This window comes from Myotis yumanensis, unplaced genomic scaffold, assembly GCF_028538775.1.
Source record: "Myotis yumanensis isolate MYYU_CA2020_CCGP unplaced genomic scaffold, mMyoYum1.0.hap1 SCAF_11, whole genome shotgun sequence".
NCBI classification, from domain to species: Eukaryota; Metazoa; Chordata; class Mammalia; order Chiroptera; family Vespertilionidae; genus Myotis; species Myotis yumanensis.
The window spans coordinates 49,282,000-49,302,523 of record NW_027223762.1 but is presented as its reverse complement, the minus strand read 5'-3'; the positions used below and the strand labels follow the sequence as shown (position 1 = coordinate 49,302,523).

Sequence of the window (20,524 nt, the reverse complement as noted above, 5' to 3'; positions counted from 1 at the left end):
ATTCCCAGTCAGGGCACATGCCTGGGTTACAGGCTTGATCCCCCAATGCGGGTGTGCAGGAGGTAGCAGATCAGTGTTTCTCTCTCACCAATGTCTCTCTCTCTCTCTCTCCCTCTCCTTTCCTCTCTGAAATAAATAAAAATATATTTAAAAAAGAAACTGAGGAGGCTAGAGATGGCCCTGCGGAGCACCAAAGTGTCCAGTGTGACTGGTATTATTTGACTAAGTTGACTTTTTTCTCTTTTTGTCTCATACTCTGCAAGAAAACAGATTATCCCAGTGGTCTCTAAGGAATTTTTTTTCTAGCAAAAGTTTTGAGATGAGAAATGAAGAGGATATACGAGCAGAAGTTGTTGGCTTTTCCTAAAAACATATTTGGATTAGAAAGGTTTCTGGTTGGATTGCCCAGTCTGCTTGATATAGGTGCTCTAACTTGGACTAGACTCCAAATACTGATCTTTTTTTCTAATCTGAGAACAGTACTGAGGATACTTCCACAGACTGGCCAAACACACAGAGCATGTGCCCAAAGAGCCACAGGCAAGCTGGTTGCTATGGTAACATAAGGAGGTGATGACTAGTTGATCAGTCACAAGTGATCTCCTTTCAACTAGTTATCATGGCATCTGTAGATACAGCCTCAGGGCCACATTGATCTAAGCCTTCGGATTTCAAAGGAGGGGCTGAGGGAAATCTGATCAGTCAGACATGGTTCATTAGTGCTGACTCCCTCCTGCCCCTGCAACTTTTCACCTCCCGATGCATGTTTAATTGCCTGGACCTCCCACCTTGCCTTGACCAAAGGTGGTTTTAAGCTTTTCAGTCCCTCCCTTTTACACAGTAACCATGTCAACCTCAGCTATTTAAGGCAGCTTGATCCTCACTGAAGATGAAGGAATCAAATGAAAATATAGATATCCTGCCTGCCCTTAACTGTTAATAGACTTGCTGTATTCATGAAAAATTAAGAAACCATGGAATGAGAGAGGAGGTGGCAGGGAGTGGTTGATCGCCCAGACTTTTGACAAGCACTTATTGGTTGGATCAGATGGAAAAATCCCCTCTTATCACCAAAGTTCTCAGGACAAATGGTTCTTCTTTAATCCTGGAATCCATTCAACTGCTGTGCCCTGAATAACCGGCAGGTCCACTAGACTCTTGATCTGCATTTAAGCTGCTATCTCCTCCCAGCTAAAATGAAAGTCCTTTACTTTTTTCTCCTATGATTAATTAGAAAAATAATTATGAAAATCTTATTCATGGTTCAGTGTTCTGCATGGGGCTCAACACAGATATGAATGGTTTAAGGAAGAAAAAAATGGTGATTATATTAAACAAGAAACCTATTATTTTGATTATTATTGAGAATCTCAAGACTCATTATTAATTTATATTTATTTTACAGTCTTCTTATTAACAGAATTCTAATAAAAGCTATAAACTAAGAGCAAAGTGTATCAAGTTTAACAAGTACACTCTTTAAAAGGACAGGCTTCAGGCCCAGCCGGCATGGCTCAGTGCTTAAGCATTGACTTATGAACCAAGAGGTAACAGCTCAATTCCTGGTCAGGGCACATACCCAGGTTTTGGGCTTGATCAGGATGATTCTCTCTCATCATTGATGCATTGATGTTTCTATCTCTCCCTCTCCTTTCCTCTCTGTAATATACACACACACACACACACACACACACACACACACACACACACGCACACTAGAGGCCCGGTGCACAAAAATTTGTGCACTTGGGTGGGGGGGTCCCCTCAGCTCAGCCTGTGCCCTCTCGCAGTCTGGGACCCCTCGGGGGATGACTACCTGCTGGCTTAGGCCCGCTCCCTGGGGGATCGGGACTAAGCTGGCAGTCAGAGATCCTTCTAGCAACCCGGGAGCCCTCGGGGGATGTCCACTTGCCAGCGGGGAGCAGGCCTAAGCTGCAGTCGGACATCCTTAGCGCTGCTGAGGAGGCGGGAGAGGCTCCCTCCACCAACGCTGTATTGGCAGCTGGCAGCCTGGCTTGTGGCTGAGCAGAGCTCCCCCTGTGGGAGTGCACTGACCACCAGGGGGCAGCTCCTGCATTGAGTGTCTGCCCCCTGGTGGTCAGTGTGTGTCATAGTGAACAGTCATTCCCACTTGTTCTGCTGTTATGGTCAATTTGCATATTGCCCTTTTACTATATAGGATAGAGGCCTAGTGCATGGGTAGGGGCTGGCTGGTTTTCCCTGAAGGGTGTCCTGGATCAGGGTGGGGGTTCCACTGTGGTGCATGGCCAGCCTGGTGTGGGGCTGAGGGCCGTTTTCAGACTGGCAACACCCCCTTCAGGGACGGGCGGTCCTGCTGGGGTGCCTGACCAGCCTGGGTAAGGGGCTGATGGCTCTTTGCAGGCTGGCCAAGCCCTCCAGTGGGGACCCTCACCCCCTGAGGGTGTGGCCATCCTGGGTGAGGGGCTGATGGCTGTTTGCAGCCTGGCCATGGCTCCCAGCCACCCAAGCTCCCAGTGGAGGCTGGTTGTAAGCAGGTATCTGTGATTTATTTGTCTTCTATAATTGAAACTTTGTTGCCTTGAGTGGAGGCCACAGCCAGCCAGGGCAGGCGGAAAGCTTGGCTTTCTCCATCGCCAGGGCAACAAAGCCTTCTGCTTGCTCCAGCTCCGTGGCTGCAGGCAGCCATCTTGGTTGGATTAATTTGCATATAGTTGCTCTGATTGGCTGGTAGGCATGGCTTAGGGCGTAGCAGAGGTGTGGTCAATTTGCATGTTTCTCTTTTATTAGATTATATATATATATATATATATATATATATATATATATATATATTTTAAAGTAAGTATTCTTGAACTTTAAACTCTATATCAGTAAGAAATATAATCCTACTGTCAAGACTCTATTCTTTAAAATAAAACGTTTTTGATAGTAATGCCCCCTCTGCAGAATTGACGATTAAGTGTTAAGGAAAGAATGGACACAACAAATGTCAGACAGTTTCAGTGGAAGGCTTTGCTCTTCTGACCTCTGCCGGAAACCAATTCCAGCAGGGCTGCATCTGGGAATGGCTGAGGGCATTTCCCCAAACCTGAAAAGGGATTATTGCTTGGCTGCCAGACAGCTAAGGGTGCCTTAATCTACATGTTATTGCCTCCTACTGGCCAAACACCTGAACAGCCATAGGCTAATTCCCCCATTCTGACAATGCTTGTGTATACCCTTTGAAGTGTATCTCTCTGCCTTGCCTCAGGACAATTTGTGTTAATAAAAAGCATGGGGTCCTGGGACAAGAAGACCTTAGAGTTAGACCTTAGAACTTAGATCTTAGTTTCCTTTAAACTAGGCTCCTCTGACCCCCAAATGGCTTCTAAAATTATACTTCGTCTCTGGACTCTTATTTAATCTACGCACAGCCTTCTCCAGATTCCTGAACCCTTCTTGATGCCGGAACAAGAACCCCGGCAAACCTCCCTGCATAACCCAGAACATAATGGGAGCCCTGGATCAGTGCGCCTAAAGAGTTGGTTATTTCAGCTGTCTCCATGACGAGAGAGAACATCAGCTGCTCAGTTCCCAAGCCAAACCGTGCATAGCTCTCAGAGCTATAGAAAGGCAAGCCAATTGATCGTACAGCCATGAATGCATATGCAATAATAGTCCCTATTTGTAGGCCTTTGAAACTCTAAATAGAGTTCTTCACTAAAGCTTTTATCTGGGCCTTAAACTTCGGCAAAGTAGGAGGGGAAAAAAACACCGGTTTTTCAGCACAAATCCAACATCAATGGTTGATAATTACAAAATCACTGATCTTAACTCAATTTTCTAACTACTAAAATTGTCCAATAATGGTACCAGCTGCTGCTGGGTGAAGGGATAAGCTCCCATCTCTAAAACAGAGGCCGACGAAGGGGGCCTTAGAAATGCTGAATTAAAGACCCTTTGCCCTGGGAAAAGACCGTAGACATCCCTTCTACTCCTAAGAGCCTATGGCTACTGAATCCATATCTTCTTTCTTCAAAGAAAGTTGAGAAATAAGTCCAGAAAGAATTACTGTTTTCCTCTCCTCCCTCTCCTTTTCTCCAATTCCCACCCCCACCCCCCAACACCTGACATTTAGGGTAACTGATAATCTTTAAACAAATGGAATCATATAATCATCATCCAGCTTTTAAAATAAGAATTTAAAGGGATTGTATCTTTCTTGCTGAAATTAAAGTTACGTATGATTTTCGCCTCTCTCAATGGGGAACATTCTTTGTCAAGACAATTACATTGCTTACCTTTTTTTTTTCTTTCTTTCTTTCTGTAAATGAAGGAAATTTTCCATGCTCCAGACTGACAAAAATACCTGCTCTGGGTAGTTTCCTGAAATGTGGCACCATATGTGCATCAGTAAACATTATGTGTGGAGTAAATTAAAGCAAGCCTCATAATTAGGCAGTAAGAAAATTACGGTAGACCCGAAAGAGTAAATCAGTGGTATTAAAATGCTCTCCGTTTTCTCTGAAGCACTTCAGACCGCCATAAAAAGCCTGTGTCACTGCGATAAACATCCAGAAGAGATGCATTTGGAGAAAGACAGCCTAAAAGACACCACAATTCAAATCGGTCTTCAAATCTGGAGTCCAAGGTCTCATAAAATTTAAAAGCCGGCCCTTTGCCACTTAATGTTGGGTGGGTGATGGGGGGAAGAAAGCAACCTGACTTTGAGACTTTTGAAGGGAACTTTCTGATACAGCAGGTGAGTAAGGACTTTATAGACAGAGCAGAGCCCAAACTAAGGGAAGATTCTCCCATCATAAACACTGTAAATAAAGACAGAATCAGTGCTGCTATTTTTTTCTTTTGCTTTAGGCTTCAATATGGCGGGCTCAGCATTGCCCTGTTACTAATTTTGTCTTTATTTACAATGTTGATCATTTGCTCGTGGATTAATTTTGATTTTCCTAATTGGGTAAAAAGTTGTGACGATCAGGTGACATTTAAATTAAGCCTTGTGGGAAAAATTGGAAATGTTTCTGGCAGGAAAAGACAAAACACTGTGTAAAAATATTATTTATCTTTTTCTAAAATATATGTTTATTGATTTCAGAAAGGAAGGGAGAAGGAGAGATAGAAACATCAATGATGGGAGAGAATCATTGATCGGAGGCCTCCTGCAGGCCACACGCTGGGGATCGAGCCCGCAACCCTGGGCATGTGGCCTGATTGGGAATTGAACCCTGTCCTCCTAGTTCATAGATTGACTGAGCCACGCTGGCTGGGCAATATAATTTATCTTGATTATTGAGGGTTTTTGTGTGCTCCCTAAAAGGGTATGCCCAAGGCCAGGGCCTCGATCACCTCACTCCTGTCTTGGCCCTGCCCCAGAAAGCACAGATCTGGCCAAGCAAGCCTTTCAACACAGCTGAGAAAGCAATCAGAACATCCACGTCTAACCTTGGCCCATGAGGAGATGGATTCTCCAGCCCTTGCAACAGGTATTGTATCTGTGAAGAGGTGAGGTCTAACAGAGGCCACACGGATCGGAGAGTAGTTGGAGGTCTGCACAGATCCTCAAATACACCCCCCAACAAGTTACAATGAGGTCTGAAGTTCCCACTGTCAGGAACAAAGGCAGTGGAATTCAAACCTACTCAGATATCACAAATTATTTGGAAGCTTATTATGATACAGAGTTTAAGGAGCCACCATATATACACAAAATTAGAATCTCCCCAGATAAAGCCATATATCTGCATTTCAGCAGGGTCTTGAACTGACTTTTCAAAAGCCAGCCTGCTTAGAAAACTTCTGGGTTAGGGAATGGAAGCTGTCTTTGTAAAGGGAAATAACCAATATGATCAGAGTGTGCATAGACTTTTTAAGTTAACAAATCTAGTTCTGACAACAGTGGAACCAGAGACATGAGAGTTTAGAATGGCAGGAAGTTGATGATTGAAACATTTCTTGGTAGGATGGTTGCATACAGGAGATTTTTCATTCTTTCAGCAACTGTGTGGTGCAGGCTTACTTTACTTGGCCACTAGGATATGCCCTAAGGAAACAAAGAATAGCTGTGGTTGGGTGGTTCAGTTGGTTGAAGCATCATCCCATACACCAAAAGGTTGCAGGTTCAATTCCCAGTCAGGGCAGTTACAGGATGCAACCGATCAATGTTTCTCTCTCACACGGATGTTTCTTCCTCTCTTGCTAAAAGTCAATTTTTAAAAAATGCCCTAGCTAGCTGGTTTGGCTCAGTAGATAGAGCATTGGCCCTTGGACTGAAGGGTCCCAGGTTCGATTCCGGTTAAGGGCACACATTTAAAAAATAAGAACGGGATACTGCATAAGCAAAAACATATAAAACAGCTTAAATCCATTGCAAAAAGTGTCATGATAAAGGTATTTTTATTTTTTCTTCCATTTTTTAAAATATATTTTTTATTGATTTCAGAGAGGAGAGAGGAAGGGAGAGGAAGAGAGAAATAGGAACATCAGTGATGACAGAAAATCATTGATTTGCCGCCTCCTACATGCTCTCCCCCCGCCCCCCTTACTGAGGATCAAGCCTGCAATCTGGGCATGTGCCCTTGACCGGAATCAAACCTGGGACCCTTCAGTATGCAGGCTGACATTCTATCCACTGAGTCAAACCAGCTAGGGCTTGATAAAGGCATTTTTAAGTGCTCTTTGAGCCTATTGGATCAAACCTATTTATAGAAATTGGATAAAGTTGTGATCAGATGACATTAAAGCTAAAAGTCTTGTAGAAAAAACTGTAAATTTTTCTGAAAGGAAAATAAACAAAAAAGAGAGAGAGAGGAGGGATGTTCCAGGCAGAAGCAACAGCAAGTGCAAAGGCACAAGGATGTGTGAACTACAGGGAGATTAAGGCAGTGGTGGTGGAGGGGAGGGGGGGGCAGGGACTGGATAGGAGGCTGTGACCATCATTTTGTGAGCCATCAAACAGTGCCAGTGTGACTGGAGAAGAAGAAAGAGACTTGAAATGCATTTAGGAGGTAGAATCAACTAGACTGAGTGGCTTGTGGGGATGTAAAGAATGATCATGAGAGGAGTTACACGGAGCTGTAATTCTCTTAAAAAGCTGATCCCACTGGAAAACACACACTTGTGTAAGGTGGGGGTGAAGTGAGGATTTGGCTCTAAGATATCCTGGAAATGCATTCGGCCAAGAAGGAGGACTAAGTATTGTTAAGGGCATATAAGGTAAACAGATGGATATTATAACCAACATCACCTTCTTCATAAATTTCTACCCATGCAAAGAGTGATGTTGAATTCCCTCAGCCTCATCAGTGGCATCCTGGCATTGAGGAAGGTGCAAAGCGGTGAGCTCCTAGAAAAAACGGGCTTCCACCAGGCTGGTGGGAATAGCAGGAGAGGCAAGAGCCTGCAAGGAGATTCCCTTGCTAATTTTCAGATTTATCCAGTCTCCTCAGGCAATGGGGAGATAAAGAAATATCAGCTGTCCTGATGGAAATTTCCCCTGGGAAAACTGATGCCAGATGTCTTTTCAGGTAATAAAAGGTAACCTCAGCACGGAGGGGTCAAATGGAAGAGATATATTTGGCCACAAGCTGGCTGCAATGATCTCTGGGTACATTCAGTCAGAATCAAGGCAGGGAACTGTTATCATCAGCTCTAGAAACACCTTAATTCTGTGGCAAATTCTTACACAACACACTTTAAAATGGCCTCCAATGACAGTTTTGGATAAGAAATCCCAGCTTCAACAAGGTCTCCAACAATGAACATGGGCCAAACTCACTTGAGCAGGATGGCTGCCTAAAATGAATTTTCTGGTAACCTAAGAGGGCATACTAAAATATATACATATATATTTAAATATGCATATATTTATTTTTTTACATATATTTGATCAGCTACCTCCTACACACCTCTACTGGGGATCAAGCCCGCAACCTGGGCATGTGCCCAGACCGGGAATCAAACTGTGACCTCCTGGTTCATGGGTCAATGCTCAACCACTGAACCACACCAACTGGGCTAACTATCCTATATAATAAAATGCTAATATGCAAATCGACCAAACAGCAGAATGACTGGTTGCTATGATGTGCACTGACCACCAGGGGGCTGATGCTCAATGCAGGAGTTGCCCCCTGGTGGTCAGTGCACTTCCAGAGGGAGCACCACTCAGCCAGAAGCCGGCTCAAGGCTGATGAGTGCAGCAGCAGTGGCGGGAGCCTCTCCTTCCTCCGCAGCAGCACTAAGGACATCCCCCAAGAGCTCTCAGACTTTGAGAGGGCACAGGCAGGGCTGAGGGACCCACTCTCCCTGAGTGCACTAATTTCATGCACTGGCCCTCTAGTCCAGCAGTTCTCAACCTGTGGGTCGTGAGCCCTTTGGGGGTCAAATGACCCTTTCACAGGGGTTGCCTAAGACCACCGAAAAACATATATAATTACATATTGTTTTTGTGATTAATCACTATGCTTTAATTATGTTCAATTTGTAACAATGAAAATACATCCTGCATATCAGATATTTACATTACGATTCATAACAGCAGCAAAATTACAGTTATGAAGTAGCAACGAAAATAATTTTATGGTTGGGAGTCAGCACAACATGAGGAACTGTATTAAAAGGTTGTGGCATTAGGAAGGTTGAGAACCACTGCTCTAGTCCTATATAATAAAAGGCTAATATGCAAATCGACCAAACAGAGGAAGGACTGTCGCTATGACACACACTGACCACCAGGGGGAAGATGGTCAATGCAGGAACTCTCCCCTGGTGGTCAATACATTCCTACAGGGGAAGTGCTGCTCAGCCAGAAGCCAGGCTCAAGGCTGATGAGTGCAGCGGCGGTGGTGGGAGCCTCTCCTGCCTCTGTGGCAGTGCTAAGGACTCCTCCGGGGTCCTGGACTGCGAGATGGTGCAGGCCGGACTGAGGGACCCACCCTCCCTGTGCACGAATGTTGTGCACCAGGCCTCTACTATATTTATATTTCAATATATTTAAATCATTATTGTTGAAAATCTAAATCTGAAAATATGGTAGATTTTTTTTTCAAATGTTAGAATTCTATAGAGGATCGTCTCGTGACGGGATCAAGATTCTTAGTGGACTAAAACAGGTGTCAGACATTAACCAAATGCAGACATTCTTTTGAATGTGATTTGAGACTCAGTCATTGCTACTTATCCTTACCCTTCCTATTTTTCTTTGACTTCTGGGGCCTAGAGAAATTAATAGAAGAGAATAAATCAGTAGCTGAAGTTTCCACTAAATTGAGCATTTTTTTTATTCATACATATGTTAGAGATCCCTCTGCTCAGTATACTATATTATTTGATTGATCAATATTGATCATGTTACTAGACTCTTTCTGTGATATAGACTTGCTAGGGAGGATTCAGGTATTCTCCACAAACTTGCACTTATATGTGTATGATAAACCATATGCTGGCTTGTAGGAATAAATTAAACCACTTCAAAACTTGAACAGTGTCTTCAAAAGGGAAGAGTTTGCCCACAGGGATGTTTTAAGAACTGTTTCAACTGATGAACTCATGTACCTTTTCGAAGAGATAAATGAGTATGTGACCCGTGTGACTCAGTGGTTGAGCTGGACCCATGAACTAAGAGGTCACAGTTCGATTCCTGGTCAGGGAACATGCCTGGGTTTCCAGCTCAATCCCCAGTAGAGGGCATGCAGGAGGCAGCCAATCGATGATTCTCTCTCATCATTGATGTTTCTCCCTCTCCCTTCTCTCTGAAATCAATAAAAACATTTGAAAAAAATGAAGAAAGAAAGAAAAAACAGGTATGTGGTAGTCTGACATTCAGGGTTATTGTATCAGGAGTTTCCTAAGATAGAGGAAACTTGAATACATAACCTGTGATCAAGGGGCATGTCCAAAGGATGGCCTTTCCAGTGCCCTTGAGCCCTCCCCTACCTCTGCCTTTCTTGTCCTGGCCTTTTAAATTCTGATCTTCCGGTGTTTCTCATGTCTTTTGTCTTCAGCTATCTCTGGGTTATTGTCTTTTGTCTTCAGCTATCTCTGGGCTATTGTCTTCTGTCTTCAGCTATCTCTGGGTTATTGTCTTTTGTCTTCAGCTATCTCTGGGTTATTGTCTTCTGTCTTCAGCTATCTCTGGGTTACTGTTGCTCTGTATTTTAAATCCCAAGTGCTATGTGATCCCTCTCTGGTCTCCATAACTTCTATGTGAGCATGGCAATCAAACTAGGGCCCCAACTCCAGGGACGATTACCTCTGACATAGGTTTTCAGTGCAAAGAGCACAAACCTTAACATATGAAGGAAATCGATCTTTTTCATAATATTTTTATTGTAGCCATATAGATAGTCTCATGTGTTTATGAGAAAACGCAGATTCAATCCAGAAATACATGATTTGAATTTTTTTTCTTAGAATGAATCTAAAAATAATTGGCCCCATTATGAGCAGATACAAGAAAAATAATTGAATGCCTTAAAATTCCTTTTTTTCTGTAAATGTTTTGGAAAGTCTATAATTCATGCTTTAAGAAGATAACTACCTAAACATAATAGCACTTTTAAAAAAGAGGACCCAGTGAACCAAAACAGCTGGAGACCTGAGGGACGAGAACCATATTTCTGACATTCACCACAGATTCATTTTGTTCTGTCTGCAGTGTGTGCATGTCACCCACTCCGAACCCTGAGGTAGTAAAGGTGCTGCTGAAAACCACAAAGCACCCCAAGTGACCGGTCCAGAGTAGATTAGTATATGGTGAACCAACTGAATATGCCATGTCCACGGACAGGCAGGATAGGGAAGGGTCATGAGCCAAGTCCCTACAGTGAGATCATCTGGGCTACCTTCCACACATCCACACGCTTTGTGGACATGGGTCATTGCTTTGTTTCATGGCCTCGTCTGAAAATGATCATGGTGACAACCTTCTCTATGTCACGGAGCTGGAATGAGGATCAAATGTGGTCCATTGGTGTAGAGAACTTAGAACAGTGCCTGGCACACTGGAAGGACTCAATACATGTCAGCTAGAATTTAGTTTCCAGTTTGTGGGCAGTAACTTGACAAGCTCTTGCTGGTGACTGCCCACCTTCAGCTGTGGTTCCTATGGAAGGAACTGGGTCACAAGAAGCTGAGGAAACTCTTCAGCTATAATTATTTCTTGTTAAACATGGAAGATTCTTTTTGCAGTCCTATCTGGGGCCAGGGTCTTGATAAATAGGCCTTTACACATACCACCCAGTGACATATTTTGTTTGTTTGTTTTCAATAATTTGTTATATAACACATTATATTAAGTACTCATCCCAACGTAAATGCTTTTGCCTGGCCAGTGTGGCTCAGTGGTTGAGCAGTGACCTATAAACCAGGAGGTCACAGTTTGATTCCCAGTCAGGGCATATGCCCGGTTTCAGAGCTCAATCCTCAGTGGGGGGGGGGAGGGGGGGAGCCAATTAATGATTCTCTCTCATCATCGATGTTTCTATCTCTCTCCATCTTCCTTCCTCTCTGAAATAAAAATATATTTTTTAAAAAAGCTTTTTATACTTAATTTTTTGTCTGTTGAAAATATTTTTACTGTAATAGCAAAATTGACACTTGTCAAGTTGAAACTTACTAAATCTCATTGCTGGAATTATTGTGACAGCTATTAAGGTTGAAGGGATAAAGATTGGGCCCTTGATTGGTTTGGGGAATGAGAAAGGTGCTAAGTTTACCCTAACATGTTATGATTATTAATAATTAGCTTTTCATAGGGAGATATTTGGGTCCTGATTTGCTTATCAACTTGGAAAAAATGATTAATAAAGGGACCAAAATAATAACCAAGGTAAGCCAGTATCTCTGTGGGCTTAGGGAAAATGAAGAGACTATGCCCAGAATAGTCCACAGGTGGCGATGGAAGGAGGACAGCGAGCAGCAGCTGGCAGAAACCCACCGAGACCGCTCTAAAGGCTGAATAGACCATGTGGGCCACTAGATCCCCAGGTGGGGAGTCAGCCAAAAGCTTTTATTTTTATAATGGTCTGATTCCAGAATCACGGCAGCGACAATAGCTCAGACATGGGGCGCACTGTGCCCACAGCTCTAAAATTAAATCATAATGCTTAAAGCTGGCAGTTATAGTCCCCCAAATCCATTTTTAATTCCAAACAAAATACTCTGAAGAGAATTCTGTTCTACCACCAACCACTCTCATTGGTTTAATTGGCAAGATGGCCCCATGCCAAGCAGTGTTAAATAACACCCTTGGGTTCCTGCGACCTTTTTCCCACAATTTATGACTCCCCAGTACCTTGGGATATATTGCCTGAGGAAAGGGATTCTACTTACTTTAAAATTCTACTTAAACAGAAATCTTTTTAGTCAATTACTCTTGATTTTTTTTTTCAAGCGTCTATAAGTTTAAGTCCACTTTTTTTTTTTTTTTTTTTTTCATTTAGGGATGTCCAAGATAATGATCATGAATGAGTTCATTTCTTTTAAATTTGGTGACTAGAAGTTCATGAGACTCCAGGGTCACCTCCTGAATGACTCTGCCCAACTTCAGGGCTGTGAGGAAGAGGCAGGAGATTAAAAGAGTGGCAAGAAAAGAGTGACTATCACCAGGAGTATTTTTCTTTAATTTCAGCTTTTTTCTCCTATGTGATTTGATTGCTGTAAATATTGTATAAAGAAACACATGCACACAGGGAAGTAAAAATGGAGAACGTAGGATCCTCATTAGGAATCTCTTATAACAAAGGCTGTCTGTGATCGAAAGACTAGAAAGTGTTTCAGTGATAGGGAAACATTCATTTGAACCAGTAACATACACTGGGCCACACTACACAGTTGCTGTTAGCCACTCGGGTCAAAACATGTTAATCCCATTAACTCGCTACCCAAATCGAAACTGAGGCTGGAGCTAAGCTTTGAATGTTCAATCTGCCTGAGAGCTAGGTAGCTTCTGTACACTTAGACCAGAGCAGCTTTTGTACCACTACAGGTGAACATGGAGAAACAGAGAGATGGGGAGAGAGACAAAAATATTCCGACATATGGGTAGGAATGGAACTGACAGATGGGAACCATTCCTGTTCTAGAAAGGCAGATTGGGGAAGAGAAAGATATCTGAACCACATTCAGGGATGTGGTATGAAATTATGCCATAACTTTTGGGTCTTAATGTCATAAAACAATTCTCTTTTTACCCTATTCCTCTCAATCTTTGGGAAAGGTGAGCAGGAAATATATATATATATATATATATTCTGCATGGAATGATTTCAGGGGATGACATACCCCTTCCACTGCCATCCTAAAAGAAGCTCTCCAAGGAGCTGTCACTCAATTCCACCTTCAAAGTTCATCAGTCCTCGGCTAAAAAGAGGCAACCCTTTCCTGAGAATTCTAACACCAGAGTAAGAATTACTTGATCCATTCCTTCCTAATAAGACAAACATTTGCTAGGATAGGTCTATGAGTGCAGGGAGCTGAGGGTGCTGGCTCCTGGATGTAAAAGGGTGGTCACTAATTAAGACCAAGAGATTGGGGAGGTAAGGACGCAGTTCATAAATTCTTCCTGGTTGACCATCTAGCCAATGGCGAGCCCTAGAAGGGATACTCAATGTCCTCCCACTGCTTTTAAAATCTATATGAGGCCTTAGGACCTTTGGCAAAGAAAATCCATGAAGATTTCCTTTGGGCTCATTCAATGTTATACAGCTCAAAGACAGCTTGCAGATCTATTTTGGATACCTATTTTTATACGTTAGAAAAGGAGACCAAGAGGAGAAGGATCCTCGGTCACACAGACAGTTTAGTGGCAGAATTAGAAGTAAAACCCTGGGCTCCACACACCTGATTCAATATTTCCCATTAACCACAGTTCTAATTCCTATTACCCATATCAGTTCATATCAGATGGGGGATTTTTATAGAGAGATGGTCTAAGACAGCCGTGAGCAAACTACGGCCCGCGGGCCGGATCCGGCCTGTTTGAAATGAATAAAACTAAAAAAAAAAAAAAAAAAGACCATACCCTTTTATGTAATGATGTTTACTTTGAATTTATATTAGTTCACACAAACACTATATCCATGCTTTTGTTCTGGCCCTCCGGTCCAGTTTAAGAACCCATTGTGGCCCTCGAGTCAAAAAGTTTGCCCACCCCTGGTCTAAGAGGACAAGCAGAGGCAGGCCTGGCCATGTGTGTATTGGGTAATATTTACCAGTGCCTAAGAGAACAATGTTTTATTCTCCCTTATTTCAAGGTAAAATAAGGAAATTATTTTCCCAAAAGGACTTGTTATCTGGGCAGTCAACCTGGAGTGTGCACAGCCTGGAACTAATTGGGATATCTTTTAAAGGTCATTATTGAAGTGTGTGATATCCCAAAGACAGCCCAGCAGTTCCCTAGCAATCATCAGAAGTGGCCTCTTCCTCCATTCCAAGCATTTCTAAAGTGCTCCTTGGCCATTCTCGCCCAGGCTAATCTTGTCTGTACTTGACGGAGTGTTAGATACAGCCCTGCCAGCCCAGCCTCTCCAGCTGCAGAAAGTGAAGCAGGTGTGGCTGGAGGGCAGGGCTTGGCTCCAGTTGACTAACATCATGAAGGAGCTGGACATATGTGAAAGCTACCAGTAGGGGACAGGCTGGCTCTCAGGCAGAAAGCAGGATGGGATTTTATGGTAACAATGGCTGGTATGATAGCTTCTAGAGCAGTGGTTCTCAACCTTCCTAATGGCATGACCCTTTAATATAGTTCCTCATGTTGTGGTGACCCCCAACCATAAAATTATTTTCGTTGCTACTTCATAACTGTAATTTTGCTACTGTTATGAATCGTAATGTAAATATCTGATATGCAGGATATATTTTCGTTGTTACAAATTGAACATAATTAAAGCATAGTGATTAATCACAAAAACAATATGTAATTATATATGTGTTTTCCGATGGTCTTAGGCGACCCCTGTGAAAGGGTCATTCGACCCCCAAAGGGGTCACGACCCACAAGTTGAGAACCGCTGTTCTAGAGAAAGAGTACTACCAAAGAAAGTGAAGGTCACCATGGAAATGTATCATATAAAGTTCGCAGGACAAATTTTACTGTTGTCCATAGCACTGTCAAGATGAAAAGAAGCCCTGACCAGATATCCTACCTTCAAATAAAAAAAGAAAAGAAAAAACATACCCATCTGATGAATGATTCTATTAGCCATTTACACCATCCAACTGACATTCCTTGCTATGGTTCCCTGCTTCCCAAACGAGCATCTGACATAGATTTATGTCCCCAAGGGAGCACACTGGGTCAGAGACCTTCATTAGTCCATCAGATTAAGAGTTGTATTTCTCACTAAAACATTAGCATTCTTGTTTATTCACCGAACTCTAAGTTTATAAACTGCCTCCAAGTTTAAGCAAGAACAAGCAGAAATCAGAGACCAGTTCTTTGCATACTTGGACCTGAAAAAACTGCAAACCAGATGTAGGAGGTAGTGAATTCATCGAGTCTCTCTACCTGGAAGATTGGGCCTGGGCAGGGAACAGGCTACCTGCTCAGAGGTGGTTTTCATCATCACACCCCTGCAGCTGTCACATCTGTCGGCCAGCAGACTCTACATTGTTGATGAAGTGTCCCTGTGTGTTTGTGGATGTTACAAAGAATAGCAATGTGAAGTATAAAAAGGCAGCCTGGAAAAAAAGACCATTCTTGGAAAGCACCACTAAGTTCCATGCACTTAAAATAAAAACAAACAAACATAAAACAGTACCTGTCTCCTTAGATCTCTTGTTTTCTTGGTCATCTTATCAATTGCAATGTTTAGAGGATCTCCTTTCTCCTTCCTTCCAGTCTATTAAGAAAAGAGAAATAATTTCTGATTTAGAAAATTCAATGTTAGTGACATTAAGGATTGAAAAATTTCAGAAACACACTTGAGTTGCGGAATCTGAGCGGTTTTATAATAATTTTCAATATACAGCTAATAGATTTGGTCTCTCAACTTTGTTTACTCTAAAATATGAGTGAAAATCAATACATCCCCAGGATAGTTACACATAGGTTAATATTCACCTCCATGCAAATCTACGTTTTCTTCCCTTCTCCAGATGGTTAGCGATTACGTAAATATGACAAGGATGTTTTGTTTTTGCCTTAAAATACCAATATTTTGTGCTTCCCTATTATGTAAGCACACTTCTTCTGAATAGAAGATAAGGTTGAGATGTTAAAAACTAAAGTGGAAAAAATATTTACAGTAACTGAGTAGAGTTCAGAATGTCATACCAATGTATCATAGGCCATATTGCAACTTCTGGAACAAAATCAAAAGGGATGAATTACTAGAAAATAAAGCATTTCTAATCTCTGCTCTGTCATGCAGTGGAAAGCTAACCACCATAACAAGCCCTCAGCTTGAGGTCAGGAGGAAATTTCCCTTATGACTTTAATTATATTTTTATTTACTTCAGAGAGGAAGGCAGAGGGAGAGGGAGATAGAAACATCAATGATGAGAGAGAATCATTGATTGGCTTCCTCCTGCACACCCCACACTGGGGATTGACCCATGTGCCCTGATTAGGAATTGAACCATGACCTCCTGGTTCATAGGTCAACTCTCAACCACTGAGCCACGCTGTTTGGGCTCCCTTATGACTTTAACAGGCAGAGGTAAATGTAGCAAATTATTCACTTGGAAGTTTTGAAGTTTCACTAACTACTTTCTTTTTTCTTTTCTTTTCTTTCTTTCTTTTTGGTGGCCATAGTAAAAACCATTAAAAACCAAACAAAATAACCTCCATTATCTTTTTAAAAAACCACCACAACAAATCCCCATGAAGAAAAAGCTCCAGGTAACTTCATGAATGGCATTATCTTCCCTTTAAGAGAAAAGTATGTGCAAAAGCTTTGTGAAATTTGTTAAATGATCTGAACTTCAGTCAAACACCCTGCGGATTTATTCATGCACGGTCCTGGTGGCAGTTTCCCTCACCCTGCACCACACGCGGTCTCTGTAAAACCATGAGTGTCTCCGCAGAAACTTGTGTAGATGATGAAATGGGATCCCAGGTCACAAACTGTGACTAACGGGATACCGTGTTCGGGGGACCCACAGAACCTACCACTCAACGGGTTGTTAAATGTTCTCTTCCTGCAACAAAATCTTGGGCACATACCACTGACACAGACCCAGCAGATCTACATATAGCTCCTTTTAAAGCAGTCCGTCTTTGCTGCAAGGTTTCATTAAGCAGCTTTTCAGAACAAATGTCTAATGTGTAACCATATAGAGTTTCCATTAAAAAGCCAAAATGTGTGTGCATGTTTTTAAAATATGTTTTATTGATTTTTACATATAGAGGGAGGGAGAGGGAGAGGGAGAAAGAGAGAAACATCACCAATCAGCTGCCTCCAGCACATCCCCCACTGGAGATCGAGCCTGCAACCTGCCCATGTGCCCTGACCAGGAATTGAACTGTGACCTCCTGGTTCCTGGGTCGATGCTCAACCAACTGAGCCACACCCCCCCGTCAGGCTATCCACACTGGAAAGCCTGACCGGTGTGGCTCAGTTGTTTCATGGTGTTTTCCTCTCTCACCCTCTCCCTTCCTCTATCTCTAAAAATCAATAAAGCAAAATGAAAAAAAAAAAATCAGGGTGGATATACAAAATAATTAGTGAGTAAATATCCTGGGCTCCCTTCATTCTGCTGGTGGCAGAGATCATTATGGCCATTTTACAAATGAGACAATGAAGATGAGAGCAGGGCTGGGGCCTAGGGTGAGAGGGGAGAGGCACTCGCCTCAGGTATAAAATGTAAGGAGCCACTGGAGAGCCCAGTAATAAAGATAAATATCATTTCAATGCAATATTTGAGAACATTTAAATTATGCAAAAATTCCATGTTGAACAAATATCAAATGTATAAATAAAGACAGAATCTGACAGGGTTAGGACTAGATTGAGGCAAATAAGGTGAATCATAGAGGTACAGGTCTGATCTCATTCTTAAATGTCAAATTAAAAAAAAATGGAGGACTTATTCATATTAAAAAAATTGTTTACCTAACATATATTTTTAATCGGGTGTCCTGTATTTTTATTTGCTAAATCATGCAACCTTATCCACAGGGGTAATAGTGATATTTAATATTCTAACTGGGGCTCTGGCCAGTGTAGCTAAGTGATTAGAGCATCGGGGTCTCAGGTTCAATTCCTGATCAAAGGCACGTACCTAGGTTGCAGGTTCACTCCCCATGTGTGTGGGAGGCACGATATGTCCCTCTCACATTGATGTCTCTCTCTCTCTCTCTCTCTCTCTCTTTCTCTCTCCTCTCTCTTTCTCCCCTGACCCTTTCCATTCTCTGACAAGCAATGAAAAAACATATTCTCAAGTGAGGATTAACAACAACAAAAAGATTGTAACTGGGGTTGTTACAGGCACAGGTGGGAAGGCTCCGTTGCCTGATGCTGTGAATAGAGGGGCAACATGGAATTCTGTATCCCATTTGGCATCTATCACCTGAAACTGTAAAGCATATGCCCCTGAGATGTGAGGCACCACATTGGCCACCATGGAGGCCACAGAAAAAGTGAGGACCAGGGTCTTCACACTCAGGGGGCTCCTAACCCAGGTGAGTGAACCAGAACGTGAGGCCAACAACACTGAGGACTGTGCAAAGATGAACCTCCGAAGGGCTAAGTGAGTTGCTCAGAAAGGGGAGATGTTGCATTCAGGAAGTCAAGTTAATCTCACAGAGAGGCGGGGAGATTTAGAGTTTAAATCCTGGGTAAGATTTAAATAGGAAAGAGGAACCCTGGCGGGTAGCTCAGTTGGTTAAAGTGTCCTCCAGAAACACTAAGGTTTAGGGTCTGATCTCCTGTCAGGACACATATAATAGAATCAACCAATAAATGCATAAATGAAACAACAAATCAACGTTTCTCTCTCTCCCTTCCTCTCTCTCTTTCTCTCTCTCAAATCAATGAAATAATAATAATAATAATAATAATAATAGGAAAGAAGGAGGCTATGGTAGCAAAAGAAAGGCATCAAGACAAGAAATAAGAAAGGCGGGTTCTAGGAGAATGGTGAGTGGGATGGGCAGCCTTTCTCCGTGATGCGAAGGAATCAGTTTGACTAGCTGTTGAGACAAACTACATTTATAAAAACTTCTTTATAGTGTCATTACTGCCAACTATACTTTGATCTGTCAGCTCAGAGGATCTCTGGTGACATTAGCATCCCATGTCACTGTATTGTCAGGATTCTGTTGGTGTCATATTTGCAATCCTGTTTTCTCCAGCTCCCAAGTCTTTGGCTGAAGACAATTTTTTAAATAAATGCAGATAACTTGGGTGCAATATTTTTTTCTCACTGTTTAGAGAGGCTGGGGAAATGGTAAAGCGAGGATTCGAACTTAGGAAATGTGGGCCACTATTGAAATCGTGAATTCACTGGCTCTTTGTCAGCTCTAATTTCTTTAAATAACGCATATGTGCAGGAATGATGGTAGGAGTTCCCCAATGCTCAGATTTACACAGCTAATGGGGTCCAGCAAGCCGCCATGCTATACTTTCCTGTGCTCTGTTACATCACATGTGGAAATACTTTTAAATTATCAGCTTAAACTGGACAGAAAGCCAATGACTGAGAGAGAGAGAGAGAGAGAGAGAGAGAGTGAGTTGCCTCCTAGTGTCAGCCTCCATTATTAGACTCTGTGATCTTGGACTAACAATATGGCCATTTTTTTATGCCTGAGTTTTCTCCTAAGTACTGTGGATAATGTAATATATTCCCTCCCTTCCTCACCAGGCTAGCAGGACCATCAATCATGTTGTCAATGTGCTGGAAACAACAAAAGGCATTAACAGTATTCAGGGCAATTAGGAAAGTATTTCTGCAGTGGGGAAAAATGAAACAATTGATTTGGAAACGACTTAGAAACTATTTTTGGATCACCTGGACTTCTGCTTTCTCCACGCAGGCAAACAATGGATGAAAATCTTGCCAAAAACTAGAATTTTAAAAGAAAACTTTATTTCTCTTCAAGGCAGAAATGTTGGGGGCAGTTCGTTTTCAATAGACAACTAAATAGACAGATACCTCTAAGAGTTTAAATAAGGACAGAAAATCGGGGTGAATGTCTTGTATGTGGGTTGTGGGATACAGTTGTTAAGTAACTGAGGATTTGATTATCTTGAGCAAATGCTAGTTCCCAGGGAACCAAAAAGAAGCCTCACCCAGCTCCCCCTCCCTGGCCCTCCAAGCTCTGCAAACTCAAAGTAGTTTAGCAAACTGACCTAAGTGTTCACTGTGACATGGTCACCTAACAATAAAACAAGAGTTGGTTTTCCATCAGTCTTCCACCTACTCCCTGCCTTTGCTGAACAGAAGGGAATAAAACCAGCGGTAACCACTCTGCCAGGAAAGACATCGGTGAGCTGGTGACTTCTCTAGAGTCCAGACTTATCGGCAGTGGGTGGAGGGGCCAGGATGAGTTATGAAACGGGGAAATGTGGGGGCCTGAGAAACCATCAGGGACACGCAACCACAC

At 42.4% G+C, this 20,524-nt stretch overlaps 1 protein-coding gene across 2 annotated transcripts in view; it reads right to left on the bottom strand.

Moving 5' to 3' along the window:
* The window catches only part of CTNNA2 (catenin alpha 2), a 1,104,237-nt gene that overhangs the window by 240,207 nt on the left and 843,506 nt on the right, over window positions 1–20,524 (bottom strand). For both annotated transcript variants that reach the window (XM_070429588.1, XM_070429589.1), the window contains exon 8: window positions 15,738–15,818. In XM_070429588.1, coding sequence (XP_070285689.1) covers window positions 15,738–15,818 — 81 coding nt within the window. The remainder of the gene's footprint in view (window positions 1–15,737; window positions 15,819–20,524) is intronic.